This window comes from Petaurus breviceps, unplaced genomic scaffold (assembly GCF_028583685.1).
Source record: "Petaurus breviceps papuanus isolate PSGF00001 unplaced genomic scaffold, PetGlider_PUasm1.0 446, whole genome shotgun sequence".
Classification (NCBI taxonomy): domain Eukaryota; kingdom Metazoa; phylum Chordata; class Mammalia; order Diprotodontia; family Petauridae; genus Petaurus; species Petaurus breviceps.
This window is the reverse complement of record NW_027186338.1, coordinates 3,195,019-3,219,214: the sequence shown is the minus strand read 5'-3', so window position 1 is coordinate 3,219,214 and position 24,196 is coordinate 3,195,019. Positions and strand designations below refer to the sequence as shown.

General features: G+C 45.5%; 1 protein-coding gene across 1 annotated transcript in view; it reads right to left on the bottom strand.

The window, feature by feature from the left end:
* The window catches only part of POLR1A (RNA polymerase I subunit A), an 84,055-nt gene extending 60,012 nt beyond the window's left edge, over nt 1-24,043 (bottom strand). The window contains exons 1-9 of the mRNA XM_069101069.1: nt 23,795-24,043; nt 21,144-21,348; nt 19,117-19,266; nt 18,355-18,462; nt 18,166-18,251; nt 17,966-18,078; nt 15,028-15,120; nt 10,839-10,944; nt 10,412-10,595 (exon numbers count right to left, since the gene is read on the bottom strand). Coding sequence (XP_068957170.1) covers nt 10,412-10,595; nt 10,839-10,944; nt 15,028-15,120; nt 17,966-18,078; nt 18,166-18,251; nt 18,355-18,462; nt 19,117-19,266; nt 21,144-21,348; nt 23,795-23,871 — 1,122 coding nt within the window. The 5' untranslated portion in view covers nt 23,872-24,043. The remainder of the gene's footprint in view (nt 1-10,411; nt 10,596-10,838; nt 10,945-15,027; nt 15,121-17,965; nt 18,079-18,165; nt 18,252-18,354; nt 18,463-19,116; nt 19,267-21,143; nt 21,349-23,794) is intronic.
* Nucleotides 24,044-24,196: the final 153 nt, after the last annotated feature.

The window sequence follows — 24,196 nt, the reverse complement described above, 5'->3', positions numbered from 1 at the left end:
TGTGAACTCTGCTGGAGTGAAGAGGGGGTCCCAACTACTGCCCCATGGCTGCCTCAGAAGCCCCTGGCCTGCAGATTGTAGGGGGACCAAGTGACCATTCAGAGGGTAATCGCTCTTGCTTTGACCTGCTTGGATCTGGATTGTGGTCTTGGGTGGAGGTCCTGGGGTGTGTGGCCAGCAGATGCCAGGCTTGTGGGGGCTGCAGAGAGGTCACCCTCCTAATTGCTCCAGGAGCCGTGAAAACCCCAGCTATCTGGGACAGAGCTCTCTCCATTCTGAAAGCAGAGTTCTATCATGGCAAAGAGTTCAAAAGTCAAGTACCTGACTGGCAACATGAGCAAGCAGGGGAAATGCAATCCTACCACAGATTCCTTTTTGGGGACAAAAAGGATCAAAGCCTGGAAAGGGAGAAAGACAACAAAGTCAGAACTCCTGCATCAAACACTCCCAAGGAAAATATGAACTGGTTACAAACCAAGTCAAAATGGAGGAAAAATTGGGAAATGAGAATGATGCAAGAAAACCAAGAAAAGTGAGTCAACAGCCTGACTGAAGATAATTTTGATTACATGAAATTAGAAGGTTCTGTGTACAAACAAAACTCTGCAACCAAAATTAGGAGGAAAGCAGAAAACTCTGAAAACATTTTCACAGCAAGTTTTCTGGTAAAGACTTCATTTCTCAAATATATAAAGAACTGAGCCAAATTTATAAAAATAAGAACCATTCCCCAGTTAATATATGGTTAAAGGATATGAACAGGCAGTTTTCAGAAGAAATAATAGCTACAGTCACATGAAAAATGCTCTAAATCACCACTGACTAGAGAAATCCAATTTAAAACAATTCAGATATACCACCTCACATCTATCAAATAGGCAGAAAAGGAAAATGACAAATGATGGAAGGGATTTGAAAAAACTGGGACACTAATGAATTGTTGGTAGAGTTGTAAAAATAGGCTCAACATTCTAGAGAACAATTTGGAACTGGTTTATAAAACTGTGCAAACCCTTTGATCTAGCAGTAATACTACTAGGTTTATGTCCCAAAGAGATCATAGAAAAGGGAAAGACTTATCTGTGCAAAAATATTGATAGCAATTCTTTTTATGGTGGCAAAGAACTGGAAATTGAAGTGATGCCCATTCTTTGGGGAATGGCTGAACAAATTGTGGCACATGAAAATGAGGGAATACTATTGTGCTATAAGAAATGACAAGAAGGATAGTTTCAGAAAAACCTGAGAAGACTTATATGAACTGATGCAAAGTGAAATGAGCAGAGCCAGACTATTACACAGTAACATCCGTATTTTAAGGATGATAAACTGTGAAAGTTTATTCTATCTATTCTAATCAAAATGATCCAAGACAGTTACAATAGATTCATGATGAAAAAATCTCCAGAGAGAATTAATGAACTCTGAATGCAAATTGAAGCATATTTTTTTTACTTTATTTTTATTTTGTTTGTGTTTCCTTTTGCGATATGGCTAACATAGCAACGGTTTGCATGACTTCATATGTATGATCAACATGAAATTGCTTTTTCAAGGGTGGGAGGGACTAAGGAGGAAGAGAATTTGGAAATAAAAATTTTTTTCCTTTTTTTTTGAGAAGGTAAGGCAGGGCAATTGGGGTTAAGTGACTTGCCCAAGGTCACATAGCTAGTAAGGGTTAAGTGTCTGAGGTCACTTTTGAACTCAGGTCCTCCTAACTCCAGGGCTAGTACTCTAATCACTGCGCCACCTAGCTGCCCTGGAACTCAAAATTTTTTATAATTTTTGTTAAAAAAATTTTTTACATGTAATTAGGAAATATTTAACAAAATAAAAATAATTTTAAAAAATACTTTGAGTTCAAATCCTGCCTCAGCAGCTTACTAGCTCTGTGACCTGGGAGTCATTAAGACTGTGAACAGGGCTGGTTTTATTTGCTTTGGTTTAGCTTGCTTGTGTATCCTCAATGCTTCTCATGTGTCTAGTACACAGTAGGCACTTAATGAATGTTGTCTATCTGACCTTGGGCGAGTCACTTACCCTCTGTTGGGTTCCATTTTCTATGAAAGGGGGTGATAACAGCACCTGCCTCGAAGTGTTGTTGCAAGGATCAAATGAGATCCTATTTGGAAAGCATTTTGCAACCTTGAAGCTCTCTACAAATATGCTCAGATGTGGCTCCAGTATCAGCTGATTTTTCTCAAGCGCTTTTTACTAGAGACAAGGGAAGGCTCTGTGGGGGGAGGGAGGGGCTATCTAGAAATGACTGACCTAAAAAAGAAGCTTTGCACTCACCAACCTGATCAAGCACAAGACAAAGGCAGGCAGCCTGGAAAAAAAGAATGATTCTGGCCCAAACCTGGTAAATTAGAGAAAGCTTCGATCTAGGAGGAAACATAAGGACACGCAGAAAGGAAGTCTCTAAGGGAGCAAACACAAAGGTGGGTCTTAAGGCAGGAAAGGGCCACTTGTCTTTAGAAGACGGGGAGAGAACTGTCGTAAGGCCGGTAGAATACCCATAGCAGCCTCTATGAATACGCATGCGTATTTCCAGGGTAGACTCACAAAATATAAGAAGCTCTCTTCCTCAAAGCCAAACCAAAATATTTATTTGGGACATCATTAGGATACCAGGAGCTAAGATTTAACAAGGCACTTATCACTCACCCAGGAAGTGCTGACATCTTAAACCCTCTTTCTCTTAGGCCTCCCCACAAAAACAAGTTCCCCTAGACAAATTCCTCCCTCTGCCCATTCCCGGCTCACTTTTCTCTCTCTCTCTCTCCCCTTCCCCCTTCCTTGGGCAAGCTCCTCCCACACTGAGCTCCATGTGACTCAGACTCCATGTGTTAGGCCTATTAATGGCTGGGGAAGATCTTCCTAGTCTATTAATTTTACGACTATCATCCCATCTCTGCCACATGCCATTGTGTGACCTTGGACAGGTCACTGAAGTAACCAGACAAGGTGATCTGTGAGGCCCCTTCGGCTCCAAATCTGGCATCCAGTCCCAAGGTTAGGCCCCACAACCAAGCTTTTGTGATAGAATAAGTACAAAAACTGTACCAGTCCAACACAGATGTAATCACCTATCTTCCTCTTGCTTAAAGAAAAGGGTGGCAAGCAGTAACATGAATTCTGTGGGAGACACCGAGGTCTGGTCTACATGGTGTCGAAGCCCATGCCAGGCAAGGAAGCTGCTGTGTGAGACCAGGGCTTCATCCCCTTCAGACAGTTCAACCCTATGCCGCCCTCCAGCACCACCTAGTGATGCTGAGGACAAGGAGCTGGGCTGCTGGTCAGCAGCGTTACTCGATGAAATATGGGGGGAGACGATCCCTCAGGATCTGAGGCACAGTGGAAGGCAAAAGCCAGGGCCTAGTTAATGGAGACCTAGACATCTCAGCAGCAAGTGAAAGAATGCTCCCCGTTATTCACACAATCAGCAAATATTCACTAAGCACCTCCTGCCTCGTTGGGGAGAGTCTCAATGGGCTCTGTAGGGGAAGAAAGGGAGGAGGCAACAGGAAAGCTTTGAAAATCTCCTATCTGCCAGGAGTAATGTTAGCATGCCATTTGTTTTTTGGATAGGACCTATAAGTCTATGAGTACTGGGAGATCCCAGGAGAATTCCTTCTACCAATGCAGATAATTTACAGAGGTTAAGTGACTTGTCCAGGGTCCCACAGCCCATATATAGTAGAGGCAGCACTTGAATCCAGTACACAAGGGCACCATTTCTCTGTATAAAAGGGAAGGGATGTGGGGGTGGGGGGAGTATCAGGTTAGTGAAGGTGCTAAGAACCTTAATAGTAAGGGGAGCAAAACAGGCAAAATGAGGCGTCATCCAGTGACAGGCAACAGCAACAAGACTGCACCCTAACCCCGTCACCGATGGACCTGAGATGGGGGCGGGGGCAGTTACTGAAGAACAGAAAGAACCTCGGGTAAAAAGTGGGCTCTGCCCTTGCCAGTGAGGAGACAGAGGAAGGACAAGACCACAGGGCAGCCTGTGCTGGAGAATCTTCCTCAATGCCCCCTGTGCCCGTCACTGCCACGTCATTAAAATGTTCATCGTGGGCAGGGACACCTGGGCTTGTCAAGGGCTTTGCTCATTGCTGGGCTGGGGAGATGTAGCGCCTCATCTAACTGACATTAAGGAAGGAGGGTTTGACCTTTTTTTAAGTATCGTTCTAAAAGGATGTCTCACCAGACTTTGGCCAAATGAGAAGGACTTCACTGGGGAAACTTTGGATGTTACACAAACAGTATCCTCTTTTGCTTCTGTTTTCCCTACCAAAGGGAATGATCTTCAGACAGGGAAAGCCAGAATGAGATGGATTAACAGGGAATTAATTTAGGTTCGTGAGAATGCACCCTAGTTGCCATCCTCAATGATTTCAAGTCCTCAGCTTGAAAGAATTAGAAACAGATGTGAAAGCTGAAACATCGTTATGACCTCTAAAAAAAATCACAGAGAAATGCTGACAGACCAGAGATGGACAAATATAAAATTTTCAAAAAGGGGAATGAAGGGGGCGGCTAGGTGAATACAGCACAGGCCCTGGAGGCAGGAGAATCTGAGTTCAAATCCAGCCTCAGACACTTAACACAAAAACTAGCTGTATGACCTTGGGCAAGTCACTTAACCCCAACTGCCCTCCAAAAAGCAAAAAAAAAGGGGGGGGGGGATGAAGGGAATTACTCAAAGTGTAATCCAATGACCTTGATTTCACTTCAAGGCAAAATTATGTTACATAAATATTAAAGTACTGATTTATGAGCAATTAGAAAAATAAAGGGTGATCACAAGGAGGGTCAGACTCCTACTATGTGCCAGCCACTTGGTTAAGTGCTTTATGTCTCTTATTTGATCCTCACAACAACCTTGGGAAGTAGGTGCTACTACTATAACCACTTTACAGTTGAAAAAACTTGAGGCAGATAGAGGTTAAGTGACTTTCCAAGAATCACACACACATCTAGGAAGTGCCTGAGGCTGGATTTGAACTAAGGACTCCTGACTTCAGGCCCAGCAATTACAGGAACACCAAGAAAAAGCAACAGAATATGTTTATCAGAGAGGCTCTAGAGAAAGTCTTGCAGGCTATTCCTCTGGGTAAGATGGAGAGACACAGGCTAAGGAAGATGGCATGAGATGGTCAAATGACCAGATCCAATGAGTCAAGATTAGCAGATGCACGTCCACCTCAAAGAGCCCAGAGCTCTCAGTCCCTGTGTCACTAGTGACCCAGATAAAGGCACAGATGGAAAGCTTATCAAGTCTTTTGAACCTAAGGCTGAGGGGGATAGCAAACTCATTTGCTAATGGAAACAGGGACCCAGAAATCTGAGAGCCCAGAACAACAGGCAGATTCCAAGATGCAATTAAACAGCAGACATAAAGACTCACATTTACAAAAGACAGAATGAAGGAGGTGCTGCAGGACAACAGCTGGCATTTAACAGACTGATCAGACTTCAAACTCAGTGAGTCAAAAGTGAGAGGTGACAACCAACCCCCAAAGCCTCACATGATCTTCACACCACTAGGCCAAGGACCAGGGTAGGAACGCCCTCCACCAAGGCAGAACACAGCCCATCAGAGGGCCTGCTCAGGCTTAGAGCAAAGGCCTAGCTCCAGGCCCCTCAGGCAGCTAATGTCAGGGCGTCCTCATTCCACACCCAGCCCTCTTTCCCCTAAGCCAGGCTGCCTTCCCCAAGGCCACAAACCAGAGAAGGGATGGCCTGGCTGCCATCTGTGCTGGGAAACCACATCTAGAGAACTCTGCTCTGTTGTGGGAGTCACATTACGGGAAGGACGTTAGTCCGTTCAAAGCAGGGCAGCTGGCACCAGGAGCAGCCTGAGTGATAGAAAGGAGGAGGGTTAGGCTCAGCTTCAAGAATTACAGAGGCTGCCCCTGAGGAACTAGAACAGGCTTGTTCTGCTTGGCCTAAAGGACTGGACCTGGAACAGTGGGTGTGTGTTATAAAAAACCCCTGTCGGGGTGGCCGGGTGGTGCAGTGAATAGAGCACCGGCCCTGGAGTCAGGAGGCCCTGAGTTCAAATCCGGCCTCAGACACTTAACACACACACAAAACCCCAGCCATGTGACCCTCAGGCAAGTCACTTAACTCCAATTACCCTCCAAAAAGGCAAAAACAAAAACAAAACAACAACCAAAAAAACCCCACTGTTATCTCCAAAGCAGAATGTGCTACGTGTCCCCTGACAGCAGCAGCCAAGGCCTGGCCCACGCTCAACCAAGGCCTGCGGATGGGCCGAGGCATCCCTCTGGGGCAAGGTACTCAACGGACCTCACATCCCCAAAGGCTCTAGGAGGCCACAAAACAATGGGCTCCACCTAGTGGTAAGCTGGCGCCATAATAATTAAAATCCTTCAAGAACACTTGAAAGGTTCACCGAAATATGGTACCAATTTTGCTACTGCTTGTAGAACAAGAGAACATCGCTACTAAAAGGAATCTCAAGGATCACCAAATCTGAGAGTTCTTAATTGGTTCCACAGACCTTCCCTGCTGTGAGAGTCAATGGATACATTCAAGGGGGCCTGTGAACTTGGATGGCAAAAAAATGAAATAAACTTTAGATATCAAGAATTGCATCTTTAGCTGATACTGTAAGCAATACGGGAGAGCAAGGAATAGTTTACCTGTCAGATTTATGGAGAAGGGAAGAATTTATGTCCAAACAAGAGGTAGAGAGCGTTATGAAATGCAAACTGGATAATTTTGATTCCATTAAATTGGAAAGCATTTGTACAAATAAAGCCAATGTAACCAAAATTAGGAGGGAAGTGGAAAATTGTGAAAGAATTTTTACAACCAGTGTCTCTGATAAATGCCCCATTTCTAAAATATACAGAGAACTGAGTCAAATCTATAAGACTACAAGCCATTCCCCAACTGGTAATGGTCAAAGGATATGAACAGGCAGTTTTCAGAGGAAGAAATTAAAGATGTCTATAAGCATATGAAAAAATGCTCTAAATCACTACTGATTAGAGAAATGCAAATCAAAATAACTCTGAGGTACCACATCTCACGAGTCAGATTGGCTAAGATGACAAAACAGGAAAATGACAAATGCTGGAGAGGATGTGGAAAAATTGGAACACTAATGATTTCCTGGTAGAGTTGTGAACTGATCCAACCATTCTGGAGAATGATCTGGAACTATGCCTAAAGGGCTATATAAAAAGTGCATACCCTTTGATTCAGCAATACCACTTCTAGGGCTGTATCTCAAAGAGATCATAGAAGTGGGAAAAGGTCCTGTATGTACAAAAATATTTATAGCAGTTTTTTGTGGTGGCAAAGAATTGGAAATCAAGGGGATGCCCATCAATTGGGGAATGGCTGAACAAGCTGTGGTATATGAATGTAATGGAATACTATTGTGCTATAAGAAATGAGGGGCAGACAGACTTCATAACAACCTGGAGAGACTTATATAAACTGATGCTGAGTGAAGAGAGCAGAACCAGGAGAACTTTGTACACAATTACAGACACATCATATTTGTGATGACTAACTTTGATAGACCAGGCTCCTCTCAGAAATGCAAGGTTAGAAGACAACTCCAAAAGACTTGATGGAAATGGGTATCCATATACGGAGAAAGAACTACAGAGTCTGAATGCAGACCAAAGCAAACTACCTACTCTCTCTCTTTTGTGTTTTGTTTCATTCCTTCTTCTTACTGTTCATTCCACTGATTATAATTATTTTTTACAACTTGACTAATGGTTAATGCGAAGATATTTGTAGAACCTACATCAGATTGCATGCCACCACGGTAAACTAAAAGTAAACAAATAAATTAAAATTTCAAAAAAAAATTGCATCTTTATTTTCACTAACTTCTAACTGAAATTCAGCATTTCCTTCAACTAAGAGGTTTTTTTTAAGTCTGAAAAAGGGTCTGTAGGCTTCTCCAGACTGCTGAAGGGACCTAGACTAATCAAATTCCTAGTCTAACCCAGCCCCTAATTTTATAGATGAGGCCAACTACCACCGTGACCATACTCCTAACAATGTTATTGGGGAGGGAAAAAGATCAACACATGCAAAAAATTCCCTAGCAGTACTATTTATCACAGACATGCAGTGGAAATAGCACAGATGTATAATATTTGGGGAACAAGTGCTGAATGAAATGGAATAGGGTTATAGCATAAGAAATGATCTACCGTGTTTCCCCGATAATAAGACCTATCCCAAAAATAAGCCCTCCCCTTACTGTGTAAGATTCCTCTAAAATAAGCCCTCCCCCCAAAATAAGCCCTATTGAGATTGCTACTGTAGTGAAAGTGATCCCCTGCGCTACACGCTACATTATGGTACCCTCTGTATGCACCGCCCCCCCGCCCCGGGTGAAACGCACGCCGCGCTCCGAGCTGCATCCAATCAGAGCTGCAGCAGTGAGCGCGTCATCCTGTTCTTTATTGAATTCATTATTGAATAAAGGTACATTTTTTTGTTCACATTTACCTGTTTATTAAAATTGCTGTCAATGTTCATTAAAATAAGCCCTCCCCTGAAAATAAGTCCTCTGGTGTTTTTCTGTCCAAAAAAATAATAAGACAGTGTCTTGTTATCAGGGAAACACGGTACAAGAATACCCAGAAACATGGGAAAACTTGTATGAAATGATGCAGAACAGAGGAAAACATCAGAACCCAAAGAACAAGGGTATGGTGGAAAAAAATCACTGACTCCAGACTCAAAGGCCTTGATTCACATCTCAGTCCTATTGCTTACTAATTGTGTGACCTTGGGCGAGTCACTTCGCATCCTCCTCCACCCTTGGGCCTCAGTTTCCTAATTTGTAAAATTATAAGTTTGGACTCGATGGCCTCTAAAGCTCCTTCCAGCTCCAAACTTCAGTTGCTATGGCAGCATAAATGGACACAGCGTAAATAACAAAATGACAAACAGAAAGCATGCTCCAAGGGGACCCACCCACCCAGATGCTACTACCTTGGTAAGAGTTAATACTAACTTAAAATTTTAAAATTAAAAATCTACAAAAGACCCAAGTTTGGTTTTGTGTACTTTCACAATCTTTCTCTGGTTCATGTGAACATTTGTGTTTGCTGAGAGATGTTAAGAGCTTAATTTTTTTAAAGAAAAAAATTAAACTGATATCATTTGATCCTCCTGAGAGACCTTTGGCCTCCAGAAGAGAATCTGAATTGTGGCCACAGAAACTAAGGAAACCATCTGCTATGGCAAGGACGGTGTTTTAGCTGAACCTAGGACCTAGCCCAGTGTTTTTTGATTGGCAAATGGGAAGGAGGGAAGGGAGAGACAAAGGATGGAGAGGGAGGAAGGTCAGGATTAAAACACAAGTAACCAAATGTCCAGTGGAGTGATGATTTTTCACCATACCATGTTGATTTACATTATGAGAAAACGACTGTTAGAAAGCTGTTGAAATAAAAAAAAAAATTGAGGGCCTGGGCGGGCTGTCCTTTCCTTTGTGAAATGAAGGGGTTAGACAAGATGACCCCAATAGACCAAATGATAGTGAATATAAACAAGTTTCAGACTTTCACCTGTTATATAAATGTTAGTTGCGATTAGTATTATTTTATTCTCATGCAATGCAAAATCCTTGATTGTATGATCGACGGTAAATAGATTTCTGAATAGCTAATTTCTACTGAACTCAGGAAAGAAATTCTTAATTATTAAAATAAAATGGCAGGCAACGCCCTGGAGCCTCCCTCCCTCCCACCCAGGGACACTGTCTACACTGTCAGACTTAGTGCGGGGGCTGCTTTTGTGTGTCTTCTTTTTTCATTCTTTGCTATAAGAGAAGACTTCCTAGGTAGGGAAAGTGAGGCAGACTCTATCTGGGAATGAAGGTGATATAAAAACAAAAGATGCCAGGAAGCATTTTTGCTTTTTTCCAAAGGAAAAGTTGGTTGGTACTCTCCCTGAGCTCATGCAGGGCAAAGAAGTACCCCAGCCCCAGGGTCGGGGACAACATGGATTTAAAATGGACCCAATAATCCACACACTGGGTCATTATGGGATGCAGAGCTAGAAGAAATTTTCCAGGAGAATCTAGCCTAAACCCTGATTCTCTAAGCTGAGCAGAACGGGACTTGCCTTACCCAAGACAACACAGCTGGCCCTCACCCTGCACAGATGCTCCGTAAACATCAGTCCAAGTGAAATAGCAAGACTGGAACTGCAGCCACATCGTCTAACACTAGGCTCAACTCTTAGGCAAAGGTCCTCAAAGAGAGGAACAAGCAAAATTCAGGTCAGTTCCAGAGAAGGCCCCAACATCTTTCTCACTGCACAATGAACTTTTTTGTCCCGAATGTTCACTGGCCAAGCCCTGGGTTAGTCTTGAACACAGGCGTTGTCACAGTACCTCTGGGGAGCCATTCTGGATCTCCTTTCCCGTCACTTCCATCACCTCACTCGGCAGGGCCTGCTCTTGGGCCATCAGAGCCAGGAGCTTTCGGATCAGCACCACATCCTTCAAAACAGCCTGCAAGTTCACAGTCTGGCCGTTGGTATACATCTGGTCGCCCAGGCGGTTGACTGGGCGATACCTACAATGCGACACAAGGGTTAGCACACCAAGGAAGAAAAGCAGAAACTTCCCTCTCACTTTGTTACTGAAAAAGCAACTCACCTGCAGAGCCCTCCCCCACCCCCACAGTAACCGAGTCCAGAGGGGAAGAATCCTTTATTCTAACTCCCTGCTGACTTGCTGAATCATCCATCATCCCTCCTTCCAAGTGAGAGGGTATCATTCAATTCTCCTTCCAAGCTGTCCTGTCATTAGCTGTTACCTGGAAGGTGGCACCACTACCAGATCCAAAAAGAAGATGTGTGGATTGAACTTGGACTCTGGGCCAGTATCCTCTAATCCCGAGAAAAGGTAGTTCAGAAAGAAACCTGTGATTGAAAGCAAGTAAACTTGGTACAGCAAACAGACAAGCAGCAAAATGAAAAGAACCGTTCAGTAATCTCTACACAGGAGCCCAGTGAGGAAGGAGACTCTTGGTGGTAAATGAGCTTAACGGCCACACACTTAACCTCCCTGCTGTAACATAAGGAAAGGTGTCTACATCAAATCATCAATATGAATTTATAACAAGAGGAAATAAAAAGAACTATCAGAAACTACAATACAAATTAATATAGTAGGGACGGAACCAAGATGGCGGAGTAGAAGCAGGACCTCTGCGGGGCCCCGGCTTCCACCTTCCCCAAACCATGTAAGAAGGGGACTCTGAACAAACTTTGGAGCTGCAGAACCCACAAAATGACAGAGAAGCTAACCTCCCACTGAGGACAGCCTGGCAGGAATCGGCCAGCGCAGAGCTCTGGGAGTCCAGCCCAGGCACCCATGAGCTGAAGGTTTTAGCCCCAGGGAGGGCCAGGTCAGCAACAGCTGTGGCCATTTCCTGATTTATCAACACATAGATGTCAAGGACAAAGTGAGAGGTCAGTGCAGTGTGGACTTTGGGACCCAGTAAGTGGGAGTAAGTGGCTTTTGCCCCCAAGGCGAGAAGCCGCTGAGACGCTGGCACAGCCAGCCAGCACCACGTGGCAGCTTCAGCTCCTGGCCTGCAGAGTGTAGGGGGACCAAGCACCAGTCTGAGGGGTAATCACTCTTGCTTTAACCTGCTTGGATCTGGATTGCAGTCTAGGGTGGAGGTCCTGGAGTGTGTGTCCAGCTTGCCAGAGCGTGTGGAGGCCTCAGAGAGGGCACCCATCTAATACCTCCAGCAGCTGAGAAAACCCCAGCATTTGGGACAAAAGCTCCCATCTGGTGGCAGAGTCCTACTGTGGCAAAAAGCCCGGGGGTCAAGTCACTGAGGGGCAACATGACCAGGCAAAGGAAACAAAGCAGACAGAAGATTCCAACATTAGACTCCTATTTTGAGGACAAAAAGGAGCAAAGCATGAAACAGGAGGAAGACAGTGAAGTCAGAACTCCTGCACCAAAAGCTTCAAAGGAAAATACAAGCTGGTCACAGGCGATAGAGGACCTCAAGAAGCAAATAAGATAAGTGGAGGAAAAATTGGGAAGAGAAATTGAAACGATACAAGAAAATTACAAAATGAGAGTCAACAGCCTGACTGAGGAAAATAAAACCTTAAAAAATAAACTAACTCAATTGGCAAGAGAGGATCAAAAAGGCAACGAGGAGAAGAATTTCTTAAAAATCCGAATTTGCCATTTGGAAAAAGAATCTCAAAAGCTCATTGAGGAGAATCATTGCTTCAGAATTAGATTGGAACAACTGGAAGCTAATGACTTTATGAGAAATCAAGATGCTGTTAAACAGATCCAAACAAATGAAAGAATAGAAGGCAATGTGAAATATCTCAAGGGAAAAACCACTGACCTGGAAAATAGATCCAGGAGAGAGAATTTAAAAATTATTGGACTGCCTGAAAGCCATGATCAAAGTAAGAACCTAAAAATCATCCTCCAGGAAGTTCTCAAAGAAAACTTCCCTGATGTTTTAGAACCAGAGGGCAAAATAGAGGTTGAAAGAATCAACCGATCACCTCCTGAAAAAAATCCCAAAAAGAAAACTCCTAGGAATATTATAGCCAGGTTCCGGAATTCCCAGATTAAGGAGACAATATTACAAGCAGCCAGGAAGAAACAATTTGAATATTGTGGAAACACAATCAGGATTACCCAGAATCTGGCAGCTTCTACACTGTGGGATCAAAGGGCTTGGAATATGATATTCCGGAGGTCAAAGGAGCTGGGATTTAAAACCAAGAATCACCTACCCAGCAAAACTGAGTATCATGTTTCAGGGGAAAATACGGTCATTCAGTGGAATAGAGGACTTTCAAATTTATACAGTAACAAAAACTAAGAATTCGAAAGTAGCTGATAAGTAGTCCACAAAAAATGAAAAAAATTCTAAAACTAATAAAATAATGAAGATTTTATATCAACTTCAGAAAAAACCAAATAAACCATAAAGTGCCAAATTAAAAAAAAAAACTCAGACCAGAGAAATTTATAAGTGAATTCCATTAGACAATTAAAGAGCAAGTAATGTCTATGCCACAAAAATTATTCTCCAAGAGAATGAAAGCATTTACCAAAACTTTTTGGGTTCTGCTACCCAAACAAGGAAGAGACAAAATAGAAAAAGAAAGCTATAGTCCAATCATACTCATTAGTACTGATGTGAAAATTTTAAGTAAAACCATCACAAGAAGACTACAGCAATATAGTCAGAGAATAATTCACTATAACCAAGTTGGATTCATATGAGAAAAACAAGAATAGTTCCACATCAGGATTAACATGAGCAACATAAACAAGATATTAAAACCACAAAACTATTTCAACAAATGTAGAAAATTCTTTGACAGGACCCAAAACCCATTTAATATTCTGGAATCCTAAAAGAGTCTGTCTGATGTAATGTGAACCAGAGCTTTAAACTGGAAGTCTAATGATCAAAGGGCAAAATACTGGAGGTCTGTTTAAAACTGGAAATGTCCTATTCAATTAAGTGATCTTTTGTGTACGACTTCTGCCTTAAGTGATACTGAGAGCTGGACATGACCTTATGTGTCACCTAGTCCAATTCTTACTTTAAAATGAGGAAACTTGGGGTGGCTAGCTAGCACAGTGACTACAGCATCGGCCCTGGATTCAGGAGGACTTGAGTTCAAATCCAGCCTCAGACATTTAACACAAAAACTAGCTGTGTGACCTTGGGCGAGTCACTTAACCCAATTGCCCTCCAAAAAGCAAAAAATAAAATAAAATGAGGAAACTGAGGCCCAGAGACTGGAAGTGACTTGCCCAAGGTAACACAGTGACAGCTAGGATTTGAATTCAGGAATTCTCTCAGTCTAAAGTCAATGCTCTCACTCTGAACTGCCAATTAAAAGGCCTTTATCTCTCTTTTGTCTGCTTTTTCTTTGCTTCCATATTGGTCTCATTCATTCACTAGTTCTACAAAAGCATGTTAAGAGAAATTCTGTTAAGGAGGCACAGAAGAATAGAAGATAAGCCAAATAACAGAGTATAGCAGGGTTTTATAGTTTCTTTTGTCTTTTTTTTCCTGGAGGGCAGTTGGGGTTAAGTGACTTGCCCAAGGTCACACAGCTAGTTTTTGTGTTAAGTATCTGAGGCTGGATTTGAACTCAGGTCCTCCTGACTCCAAGGCCGGTGCTCTATTCACTGCGCCACCTAGCCGCCCCTTAAGGGTTTTATAGTTTCAAAGAAGTTTGGTAAACAGATATTAATAGCAGCACTGACAAATGACTTGGTAAGGACAATGTTATATCATGCAAGCTAAGTATATCTATATATCTCTCTCTATATATAGATATATATATATATATATATAGACATAGATATAGATATATATAAATGTTTTCTTTTTCTACATCTTTAATAGTCAACTGCTAATAATTCATCTCTAAGCACTTTTCCCAGAGTAATGGGAAGAGCAGCTACTGAGTTCCAATCCCAGCTCTGACCCTTACTGGTTATTTCATAGACAAGTCAAATATTTAACTTCTGCAGGCCTTGGTTTTCCCATCAATGAAATGGGGATAATGCTGCTTGCACAAACTTTACCTCAGAGTGATGTTGTAAGAAAAGCACCTCTCATGGAGCTAGAGAAACCCCGAGGTACTATTGAGAGCACAGCCTCCCAGAACACAGTGAGCCAGCTGCTTTGGCTGGTTCTGACTAGACCGCAGGCAGAGGATGGAAATAACCAAAGATGCTACTTACCCCAACTCGTACAAGGAATCACTTAGGCAGCTAGAGAAAATCACTGAGTACAAAACAGTTTCAAACAGCATGTTCCTCAAGGGCATGGCATTCAACTTGTCAGAAACATAATCACTGTGTAAATGTCCAGCTCGGGGTGATTCAACATGAGGGCCAGACCTCAGTAGAGGACAGCAATGGTCGCCGGTAAAGAAGCGAGCAAGAGAGCACACAGAACTTAAGGTTCCTCAGGTAGAGGACGTTACCTTCATTTTCCCACAGGGCCAAGACATGTTCTCGGGCAATGCTGGGGGTAAAGTAGCCCCTTCTCCCCAAATGGGCTTCATCAGTTTCTGGGACTGGAAAGAGAAAACCAAAAACAGACAATAAAATCAGTGCAAGGAGGCCTAGGGATGACAAGCCCTTACCTTTCTCTCTAAGTACAGCACCTCCCTCCTTGTCTCAAGCACACACATGCCACTGGGCCGTCCACAGGTTTAGTCCTTCCAAACACACTCCAACAGTGGCGCCCCAGCTGAGGGCCACTGGGCGATTCCCAAGGTGTCCATCTCATTAAATGACTCAAGACGATACAAAGCAAACACACCTTCTGTAGACTAAACAGATCTCATTTCATACATATCACACAAATATGCAAAAGGATTTGTGATCTCTTCAGCCTGGGAGCTGCCTCTACCCTTGCAGAGATCATAGCCTAGCACACACTACTACATAGCCTCCTGTCACGTCACTTCAACCAAGAGATACTAACAGGAAAACTAACAAGGGGTCCTCCAACTCAAAAAGGATGGCGCCTATGGTTCCTTTGCCCATGGTATACAGATACTGCAAATCAATCTGCACTAAACATCTGGCTTTAACCGCATTTCCCATTGTTTTCTTTATAAGGAAACAAGTGCTTTCTCTTGCCCCTTATTCTTCCATGTTAATGTCTTCCCAGTTTCAGATGGGATATGCCAGGATGTGGCTTCCAGAGAAATGCCCACCCATCCTCCTGGCAGCAAGGCATGCTTCCCTCCTCCTGGCACCAAAGTCCTTGGCACTGTCAAACAGTTCAACCTCATAAACTGACAGTTTATCAGTAAACAGACATCACCACCATCTTTGCCCCTGAACACTAACAACCATCCAACCTGTATCTGAAACCTTCCCTGTGTCGCTGCCCCAACAGAATGTGATGTCCCTGGGAGCAGGGATGGTCTGACTTTGCCATCTGTATCCCTCATGCTCACTATGATGCTTGGCACATAACGACTGCTTAATGAAGGCTCTCTTTATTTGTTCTTCTCCACAGAAGTCTAGTGCAGAGTCTATACAGATAAAAGGCGATTTCATGATCAGACATTGGCCCACAGGTCTTTATTCTGCTTAACCATCTTTTTTAGGACAGGGAGGGCTCTGCAGGCACATACGGGGCCTCTGGGAAGTGAGGTCAGTCACCCCACTCACAGACCAGGAACAGCAGGACAAACTAGGGCACAGTTAAAGTTTCCTGTGTCTGGAGACCTGTGAAATCCACCCCATGGCCTGAGACTATGCTGATGGGGACGGTGGCATTCATAGGCTTCAGTGTTGGGTGTTAGATCTTACACATGCACATGCTCATGCACACTTTGGGGGAGAGAGGTAGAGTAGGGGGTTCAGACTATGGTTCCACTGATTTTGGCAGTCCCCCCCATGCAGGTAACATTGCCCCATGATTTAAGAAGCTGATCCTACAGCCTTCCCACCTCATGATCATTCTCTTACCCTCTGCCATGAAATCTCATCCTGGACCTAGGAATAATGTACTGTCTTATAGCCTAGGGTCCTAAAAGGCGACTTGGCTGGGGTCACTGACCCAGGATGTGTCTGAGCTGGGATTTCACCCCAGAGGTTCACATTCTGTCCACCCCACCACTTCTCCACAAAAAACAAACATACAAACAAAAACCCCCACAAACCAAGAGATTCTGAAATGTCCAGCTCAGGGCAATTGAACATGAGGGGCAGATCTCAGTGGAGGACAGCAATGGTCACCGTTAAAGAAACTAGCAAGAGAGCGCACAGAACTTAAGGTTCCTCAGGTAGAGGACGTTACCTTCATTCATTTCAGAGATTCTCAAAACTATGAGGGATAGTCTTTCATACTCTGGCCAGAAACAGTGCAAAGGAGGAAGGAGAATGGGTGGAAATGTGTAAGGAAAGGCATCTGTGATACAGGACTCTGAACACTGCCAAGAAGCCAGTGAAGAGGGAAGACAACACACAAACTAAGAGCAAGTATCTAGAGCGAAATTTAAGGCCGGCAAAGCTCTCTGACACTTCTCTCTTCTGATCCTAGATCCAGAGCCGGCACAGGCCTCTCCATGGTCTTCAGGCTCATTCCCTCGTTTTACAGATGAAGAAGGTGAGGTAACCTGGATAAGCAGTGGAGGCAGGATCTGAACCCAGGTCTTCTAACCCCAGAGCCAAGCCCCTCTGTCACTGGATGGTATTTGGAAAAGCCCCAACATCACCCTGGTTATCAGGTTCACAGAGCTGCACACCATGTGCCCCACTCTGGGAAGAGGGCACTCACTCACCCTCTATGGGGGGAGGCGGGGGGCAGCAAGTGCAGCACACAGATGACAAGCATGGATTTGGGGTGGAGGGGGATGGTTCTGGCCAGCAACGAAGAGGAGACAGAGGAGATAACAGGGAGCTGAACCCCCAGACACATTCGATGTGCTCCCACTAGACAGCAGGGAGGAGTGAAAGGAGAAAGGAATCTTCAATTTGAACACGACCTCCAACCCTTCCTGGCGGGGTGAGCACTATGGAGAGCGAGAACCTGTCTGGGCCTCCACTGTCTCCCCATACCCGCCCTCCTCATGTTCTAGGGCTGAGAGAGCGCTCCTGAAACAGGCCAGCAGCAGCAGCCGCTGCCACCACTGGCATGCAGCCCCTTGTACAAGGCCCACAAACGCTGCATGGTCTCCTGACTCCTGAACATTTTGCTAATGCTTAGAGTCATCCCAAAATAAAACCGATTAAACAGAGAATTTTCCATCACTGGGGAGCATCAACAAGACTGATGCTTACTGCCAGCTCAGGGATACCTGGGGCTCGTCTTAAAAGTCTGCAAATGTGAAACTGTCCAAACAAAAGCTCCGTCAGGGGAGATGAAGCCCCTGCCCCTGTCAGAGCAGCCAGACACCTGACCTGCCGTCTTCTTGTCCTTGTCCTCTTCCCCACTGGCCTTTTTGTGAACCACAGCCGGGTAGATGACGGTCAGTTTGCTGTTGTGCTCCTTCCGAACCATTGACTTCCCAGCTCTGGGGAGAAAAAAGGAGAGCACCTTCAATGTTGGGCAATGAAGAGACTTACAATTGTGCAGACAGCCCAGCTGCCAGGCCACTTACTTGCAGTGGGGGCATCTCTTAGAAGACATGTGTGCCTTCCAGAAGTGGGCAATCAGCCTGCTCTTACTCTCACAAACATTCTTCACCTGTAACACATGAACAAGGCTGTCAGAAAGAGCCCTTTCTGAGGACCTCCTGCGTGGTGGGGCGGGTCTGGAGGGCCAGGCCCCACACGGGGCTGAGGCTCACCTGTGAGCCCTGGGCTCCCAGCAGGTTGTTTTCCAGGATGGCCCGAGTGTGCTGTTCTAATTCTTCCTGAATCTCAGGGATGGAAGCATTAGGGTTTTCTTCTAGAAACTGAAAAATAAAATGAAGACTAGTGACCCTCCTGGCCCCCGTGACAGGGCCCTTTCTACTACTCCACGAGCCTTCTAGAGGAACCACTCAGCATGCTTTTCCTTGGTCCCTCTGGACCAGGGCAGCACAGATGCTCACAAGAATGACCTTTTATACCATGAATGAGCACAGATGCGTCAAACCCACATGTCCCAGACTAAGAAGGGCAGAAAAACGTCAAGGGCTCTGGACTAGCCCTGTCTCTAGTGTCTGAAGAAGGGATGAAGAGAAAGCCTCACAGGCTTATTCTATGAATCCAAAGGTCTAACCATAAAGTGAAAAGACCCACAGCCTCCCTTAGTCTTCTTTGAAGCATTGGTTGGGACGTGAACAGTCAATATTTCAAAGTCTCAATAGGAAACAAAATGAAAGCAGGAAGAGTCTTTGTTCTACTTTGGTGGTCTGGTGTTCACATACCCATGAGTCACTTCTCACTGAAAGCTGAACTATCCTTTATTGACAGATTGGCAAACACAAGGGTGGGACACAACACACATTCCTACTTTCCTCCAGACCCAATCCCTCTCCCTTTCCCCAAAGTTTCCCCTGCAGTCCCTGCTCCTTCTCTAGCCTGGGATTTTCCTCTGACTTCTGTGACAGCCACACGACACCTACCCTGTTCAAGGTACTCTCAAGTTCATAGATTCCCTGAAGGGCCCCAACTTCAAGGACCCGCAGTTGGCAGTAGAGCAGGTGAACCACAGGCCGGGGACAGGTTAGCAGGTGGCAGTTTAGACAAGAGCCCCGGATCAACAGGAAGAGTTTCTGAAGAGAGAAGAATACTGTGTTAATGGGTCCACAGACAACACTAAAGGGTTAGCAGATGCTAGACACACATGTCTGGGTTTGCCAGACTGAATACTGAATTATTACCATGACCATGCCTGTCTCCAAAGAGAAGAGGAGACACCTTCTCATGCCAGAAAGGAGCTGGGGGACTCTGGGTGCACAGCACAGCCTGCATGTCAGACCTTGGTGGAGATTCTGGCTGCTCTGATGAATGACCTCCTTTTATTTTGTCTTTTACTACAAAGTATGGGTAGGGTATGGGGTGGGTGGGATCAGTGGGATACAGAATCAAAAGAGATTAATTTTGGGGCAACTAGGTGGTGCAATGAGTAGAGCACCGTCCCTAGAGTCAGGAGGACCTGAGTTCAAATCTGGATTCAGACACTTAACAATTACTAGCTGTGTGACCTTGGGCAAGTCACTTAACCTCAACTGCCCTGCCATCCCCTCTCAAAAAAAAAAAAAGATGAATTTTTAAAGCAAAGAGCAGATCACTTCCTCAGTGCGAGGGTACATTCGAGGTACCTCCTTGTGTCCCATCTTCTCTTCTTACAGATGAGATCACACAAGGGCCAGAAAGAGGGTTCTGACTACTCTCCTCTTACTTTAAATCCAGCACACCTTTCACCATGCTCAGATGTCTCCTGATGGCGTCAGAGTGAAAACCAAAGAGCCACAACAGTATTATACCCAATGATGACCAAGATTTGGCTGCAAAGGGACACCTGACTGACCCTTGACTGAGACTTAGATACTGTGTGACCCTAGGACAGTCACCTAGCTTGTTTGCCTCAGTTCCCTCATCTGTAACACAGGGATAATAATGGTACCCACTAATTACCTCCCAGGGTAACCATGAAGACCAAATGAGATAATGTGCATCTAACTCTTGGCAAACCTTAAAGTGCTACATCAACATTACTAGGACAGGATCCAGGTGGAAAGGGACTGGATCTGTGATTTCACTGGCATGTAGGGAACTCCCAGTGAGGAGACTCCCTCAACGGATGCAGAATAGCACCTTCTCTACAACTTAATCTTCAAGAGAGACCTAGAACACTAAAAGGTTCAGTTACTGGACCAGAGTCAACTTGAAATCAGGGCCTACGGGCTTCAAGGCCTGCCCTCAACAGCCTTCTGAGGCCAACGCCCCAAGAAGAGCAAACTTCAAAAAAAGGAAAATCCAATGAGGGTGTTCCCAGTGTGCTTTGTGCCAAAACACAACAGAAGCCTCCCTCCACGCCAATGACAGCAAGCAGACCATCAGCAACAACAGGGAAAGGCAAAGCCAGCAAACAGAGAATGCCAGCCACTTCTCCAACTACAGCTCTTGCCCTCCATTTGGCAGCTGAATAAAATCATGGAAGTTACCAAGGACGAAACACACTTTACGGGGTATCAGAAATTTAAGATGGAACCATTCAATGAGCATTTGCCAAGGACCTTCTATGTGCCAGGCAGTGAGGGGACAAGGCAGGACAGGCAGTCCTGCCCCAGGACCCTACATTCTACTGGGAGGAAATGGGAGAGAACGGGGTCAGCACAGTCTGCTCCCCTCCTCTGCTCGGACTGCTCCTTCCACAGAGGAGGAAGGCCTCTGAACAAAAACTGCCCAAGACATCTTCAATGCTATTTTTCCCAAGTGAATGGATTCAAACAAACTGACCAAGAGCTGGAAATGGATGAGAATCAGTTCCGTTATGGACAAAAACCCCAGGGAACTTTTACTCCACTGAGGATCTGACCCATTCTAAAGGATCCTTTAGCCCAAAAGGCTTTAGTGCTCAGCCAAGTCTACTGTTCCGTTGATGGCCTGCCCTGTAAAGCCTGAGAGCAGAGCTGGACATACATACATCAAAAAACAGGGGATTGTAGACAAGCAAGGGGAGCTCGATGTGGCCCAGGTGCCCAGGGCAGCTGCTAAAGTCCTGTACACAGGTAGAACAAGCTTCTTTGGAGTCTGCTGGTCCCAGGGATAAATCATACAGGCCGTTCACTGAGGGGTTCCCCACGCTGTCCACATAGCAAGGGTTTGTGATGGATTTGACACTCAGTTTCCTGAAGGGAAAGGAAAGACCAACATTTTCCAGGTCAGACGTGAAAGATGTTCTATGTATTATTTAAAATACAGAATGAACTTAATTAATCGTTACATTGTGTAAGTTAGTAGACCATCTGTAAGGGCCTACTCTTAGCCCCCTCCATGCCTCATTTTAAGGAAAATCATAACATACAAATTACAAAATCGGCAGCTGTCATTCATTCCACCACTATTTATTTTCCATATCCCACATGTTAGCTGCTGGGAAGGATACCAAGAATATAACTCAGGATGGTAGAACTGGGAAAAGAGTATTGGGTTAGGAGGACCTGAGTTCAAATTTTACCTAGACTACCTTCTAACTTGGGGCAGGCCATTTACCACCTCTGGGCCTCAGTTTCCTCAACTGCAAAAAGACAGTAGGATGCATACTAAATGGCTTCTGAAGTCCCTTCCAGTGCTACAGCCATAAATCTATGATGTTCCCAGTTTATAGCAGATTAAGACATCATTCTTTGCTTTGCCGAGATTCCAATGCATGGTGATTTTAAACAGAGCAAGCCCCAAGGCCAGCAAACTATGCTAAAATAATCTGCCTCTGACCAGGCCATGCCCCTGCTCAAAAGCTTCCAAGGGTGCTCTGCTGCCTACAGATTAAAACCCTCCTGGGCCTGGTAGGAAGGGCCTCCTATGCATACTTCCAGCCTCCTTTTTCACCACTCCCCTTTATGACTCCAGACTCTTCCCATCCCTACCTCCATCCCTCATCCCTATCATTACTGTAGCCTCAACACACAAGCGTGGGGGCCTCTTCCAAGGCCTCTCCCTTCCTCTCTGTCTCCCCCCCACCCTTTTCTCTCTATGGACATGGGCCCACAGGTAGAATGCAAGCTCGTAGGGAGTATTTCCTCCCCTCTGTACAACAGTAATAATAACCGCTAATAAGGAAATGGGGTTTTCAAGATTTTGCATTCTGCAACAACCCTGTGAATTTTGTTGTTTTTTTTTACAGATGGTAGGTGATTTAGACTTTGCTTTATAAATAGCATCATTCAATTCAACACACTCAAACGTAGGCCAAAGTTGCAAAGGGAACATTATTAATTGTGGGCAGGAAGTGACACCCGCAATCATTTTTCATACACATCTCTCTCCTCCCCATTTTCCTGTAAATGCCATTTGCAGAGGCTGACCTTTAGTCTGCATTCCCTGGGCCTGACCCCCACCTTGAAGGTGGGGCTGTTGCGATGTTGTTGATGAGAGCAAAGCGTGCCAGCCACGTTGAGAGCCAGAGGCCAGGGGCTCAGAATCCCAGCTCTGGCACTTACTCCCTGTGAGGACCAGACTGACCTGTCACTTGGCATCATGCTTCTTCAGCTGTGAAATGAGGGAGGGCGGCCTGGAAGGGGTCAGAAGAGCCCTCAGCCTACGATCCATCAATCATCACTTCAAAAGAGACAATTCACAAATGGCATCATCTAAAACAGACCCTTCTCTAGGGTCCTCGTTTTTAAAACCCTCTGCCAATGCATACTCCTTGTTGATGTGCGTTTTAGGAATGACACAGGGCTAAGAACGCTGGTGCCACTCTCGGGAGAAAAGGGTCAAACCCTGACTTGGCCCCTGCTGGAATCACGCCTCAGGACCCAGGAGAGTCTCAATAACCATCACCGCGCTCTGATGGGGAGACAGAGGCGGCCCGGCTCTGCCACAACCCCTGAGTCTGGCCCTGCAGGCATCATTCGGCCCTTTACAGATGAGGAAACTGAGTCCGGGCCCGCAGAAAGGGTCAGTTTGGAGGTGAGGGCTACTCCCATGACGCCGCCCTGACCCTCTGCGCACTTCATGGGACGTATTCCAGGACACGCGTGGGAAGCTTGCACGGACGTGCCCAGGGCCGGTGATTACTGCCGGATGCACTGGACGCTAAGTGGGGAGGGAAAGGACAAGGCAGAGTCGAGGGGAGCCCTGGCTGGGAACTTCCCATCGGGGTGTCCAGCTGCGGGTAACTGGCATTTTTTATTTCTCTAGAATAACTATTTCCAATCGATAGAAAGCTCTAGGGTTTGCGAGGTGCCCGCTTTCCTCACAGCCATCCTGGGAACGAGGGTCTGTATCTATGCCCATTTCACAGATGAGGAAACTGAGGCAGGCGGACAGATCCAGATCCAGCCACTTCGCCGGCTAGCTGTCCCCGAGGGAGAGATGTCTGGTAAGTTGTCCAGCCGGGTCAATCCGACCACAGCCCACGCGGCTGGCTAGCTCTGAGCCCACGTAGAGCGGTCCGCGCCGGCCGCACAGCCCCCCCCACCCCCAAGGCCGCCGAACTGCCGCTCCCAGGAGGCCACGCGCGGAGCCTAAGTCTGCCCCGGAGGACAGCGGCGCGCACAGCCTGCCGGGAGCCGTAGTTCCCCAGGTCCGCTTAGCCCGGGAACCGGCAACGTCCACCACCAAGCCTCTTACCGGAGCTCCTCGGCCGAGTACATCCCGAACGAAATGCCCCGGAGGCGCCGCCAGGGAACCTCCTTGGAGACCAGCATCTTCGTACCTCGCCCACGTTCTATCTGCCGAGACGGGCGGCCGCGGCGTTCCGACACCGACTCAAAACTACCTCAGCACCGCAAGCACCATGCGACTCAAACTACGCGTGCGCAAAAAGAAACGTGCCTAGGGGAGGAGCAAGTGGACTGTACTATTATTTTCCGGGGGGGGGGAAGAAAAATAATTTTTAGACCCTAACTCTCTGTACTAATTATCACAATATTTATACATACGGAGTTTGCTATGTATTAAACACATGTTTTGAGAACAGGTGAGCATAATATCCCTTGAAATTTGTAATGAAAAATTTAAAACTATGAACTT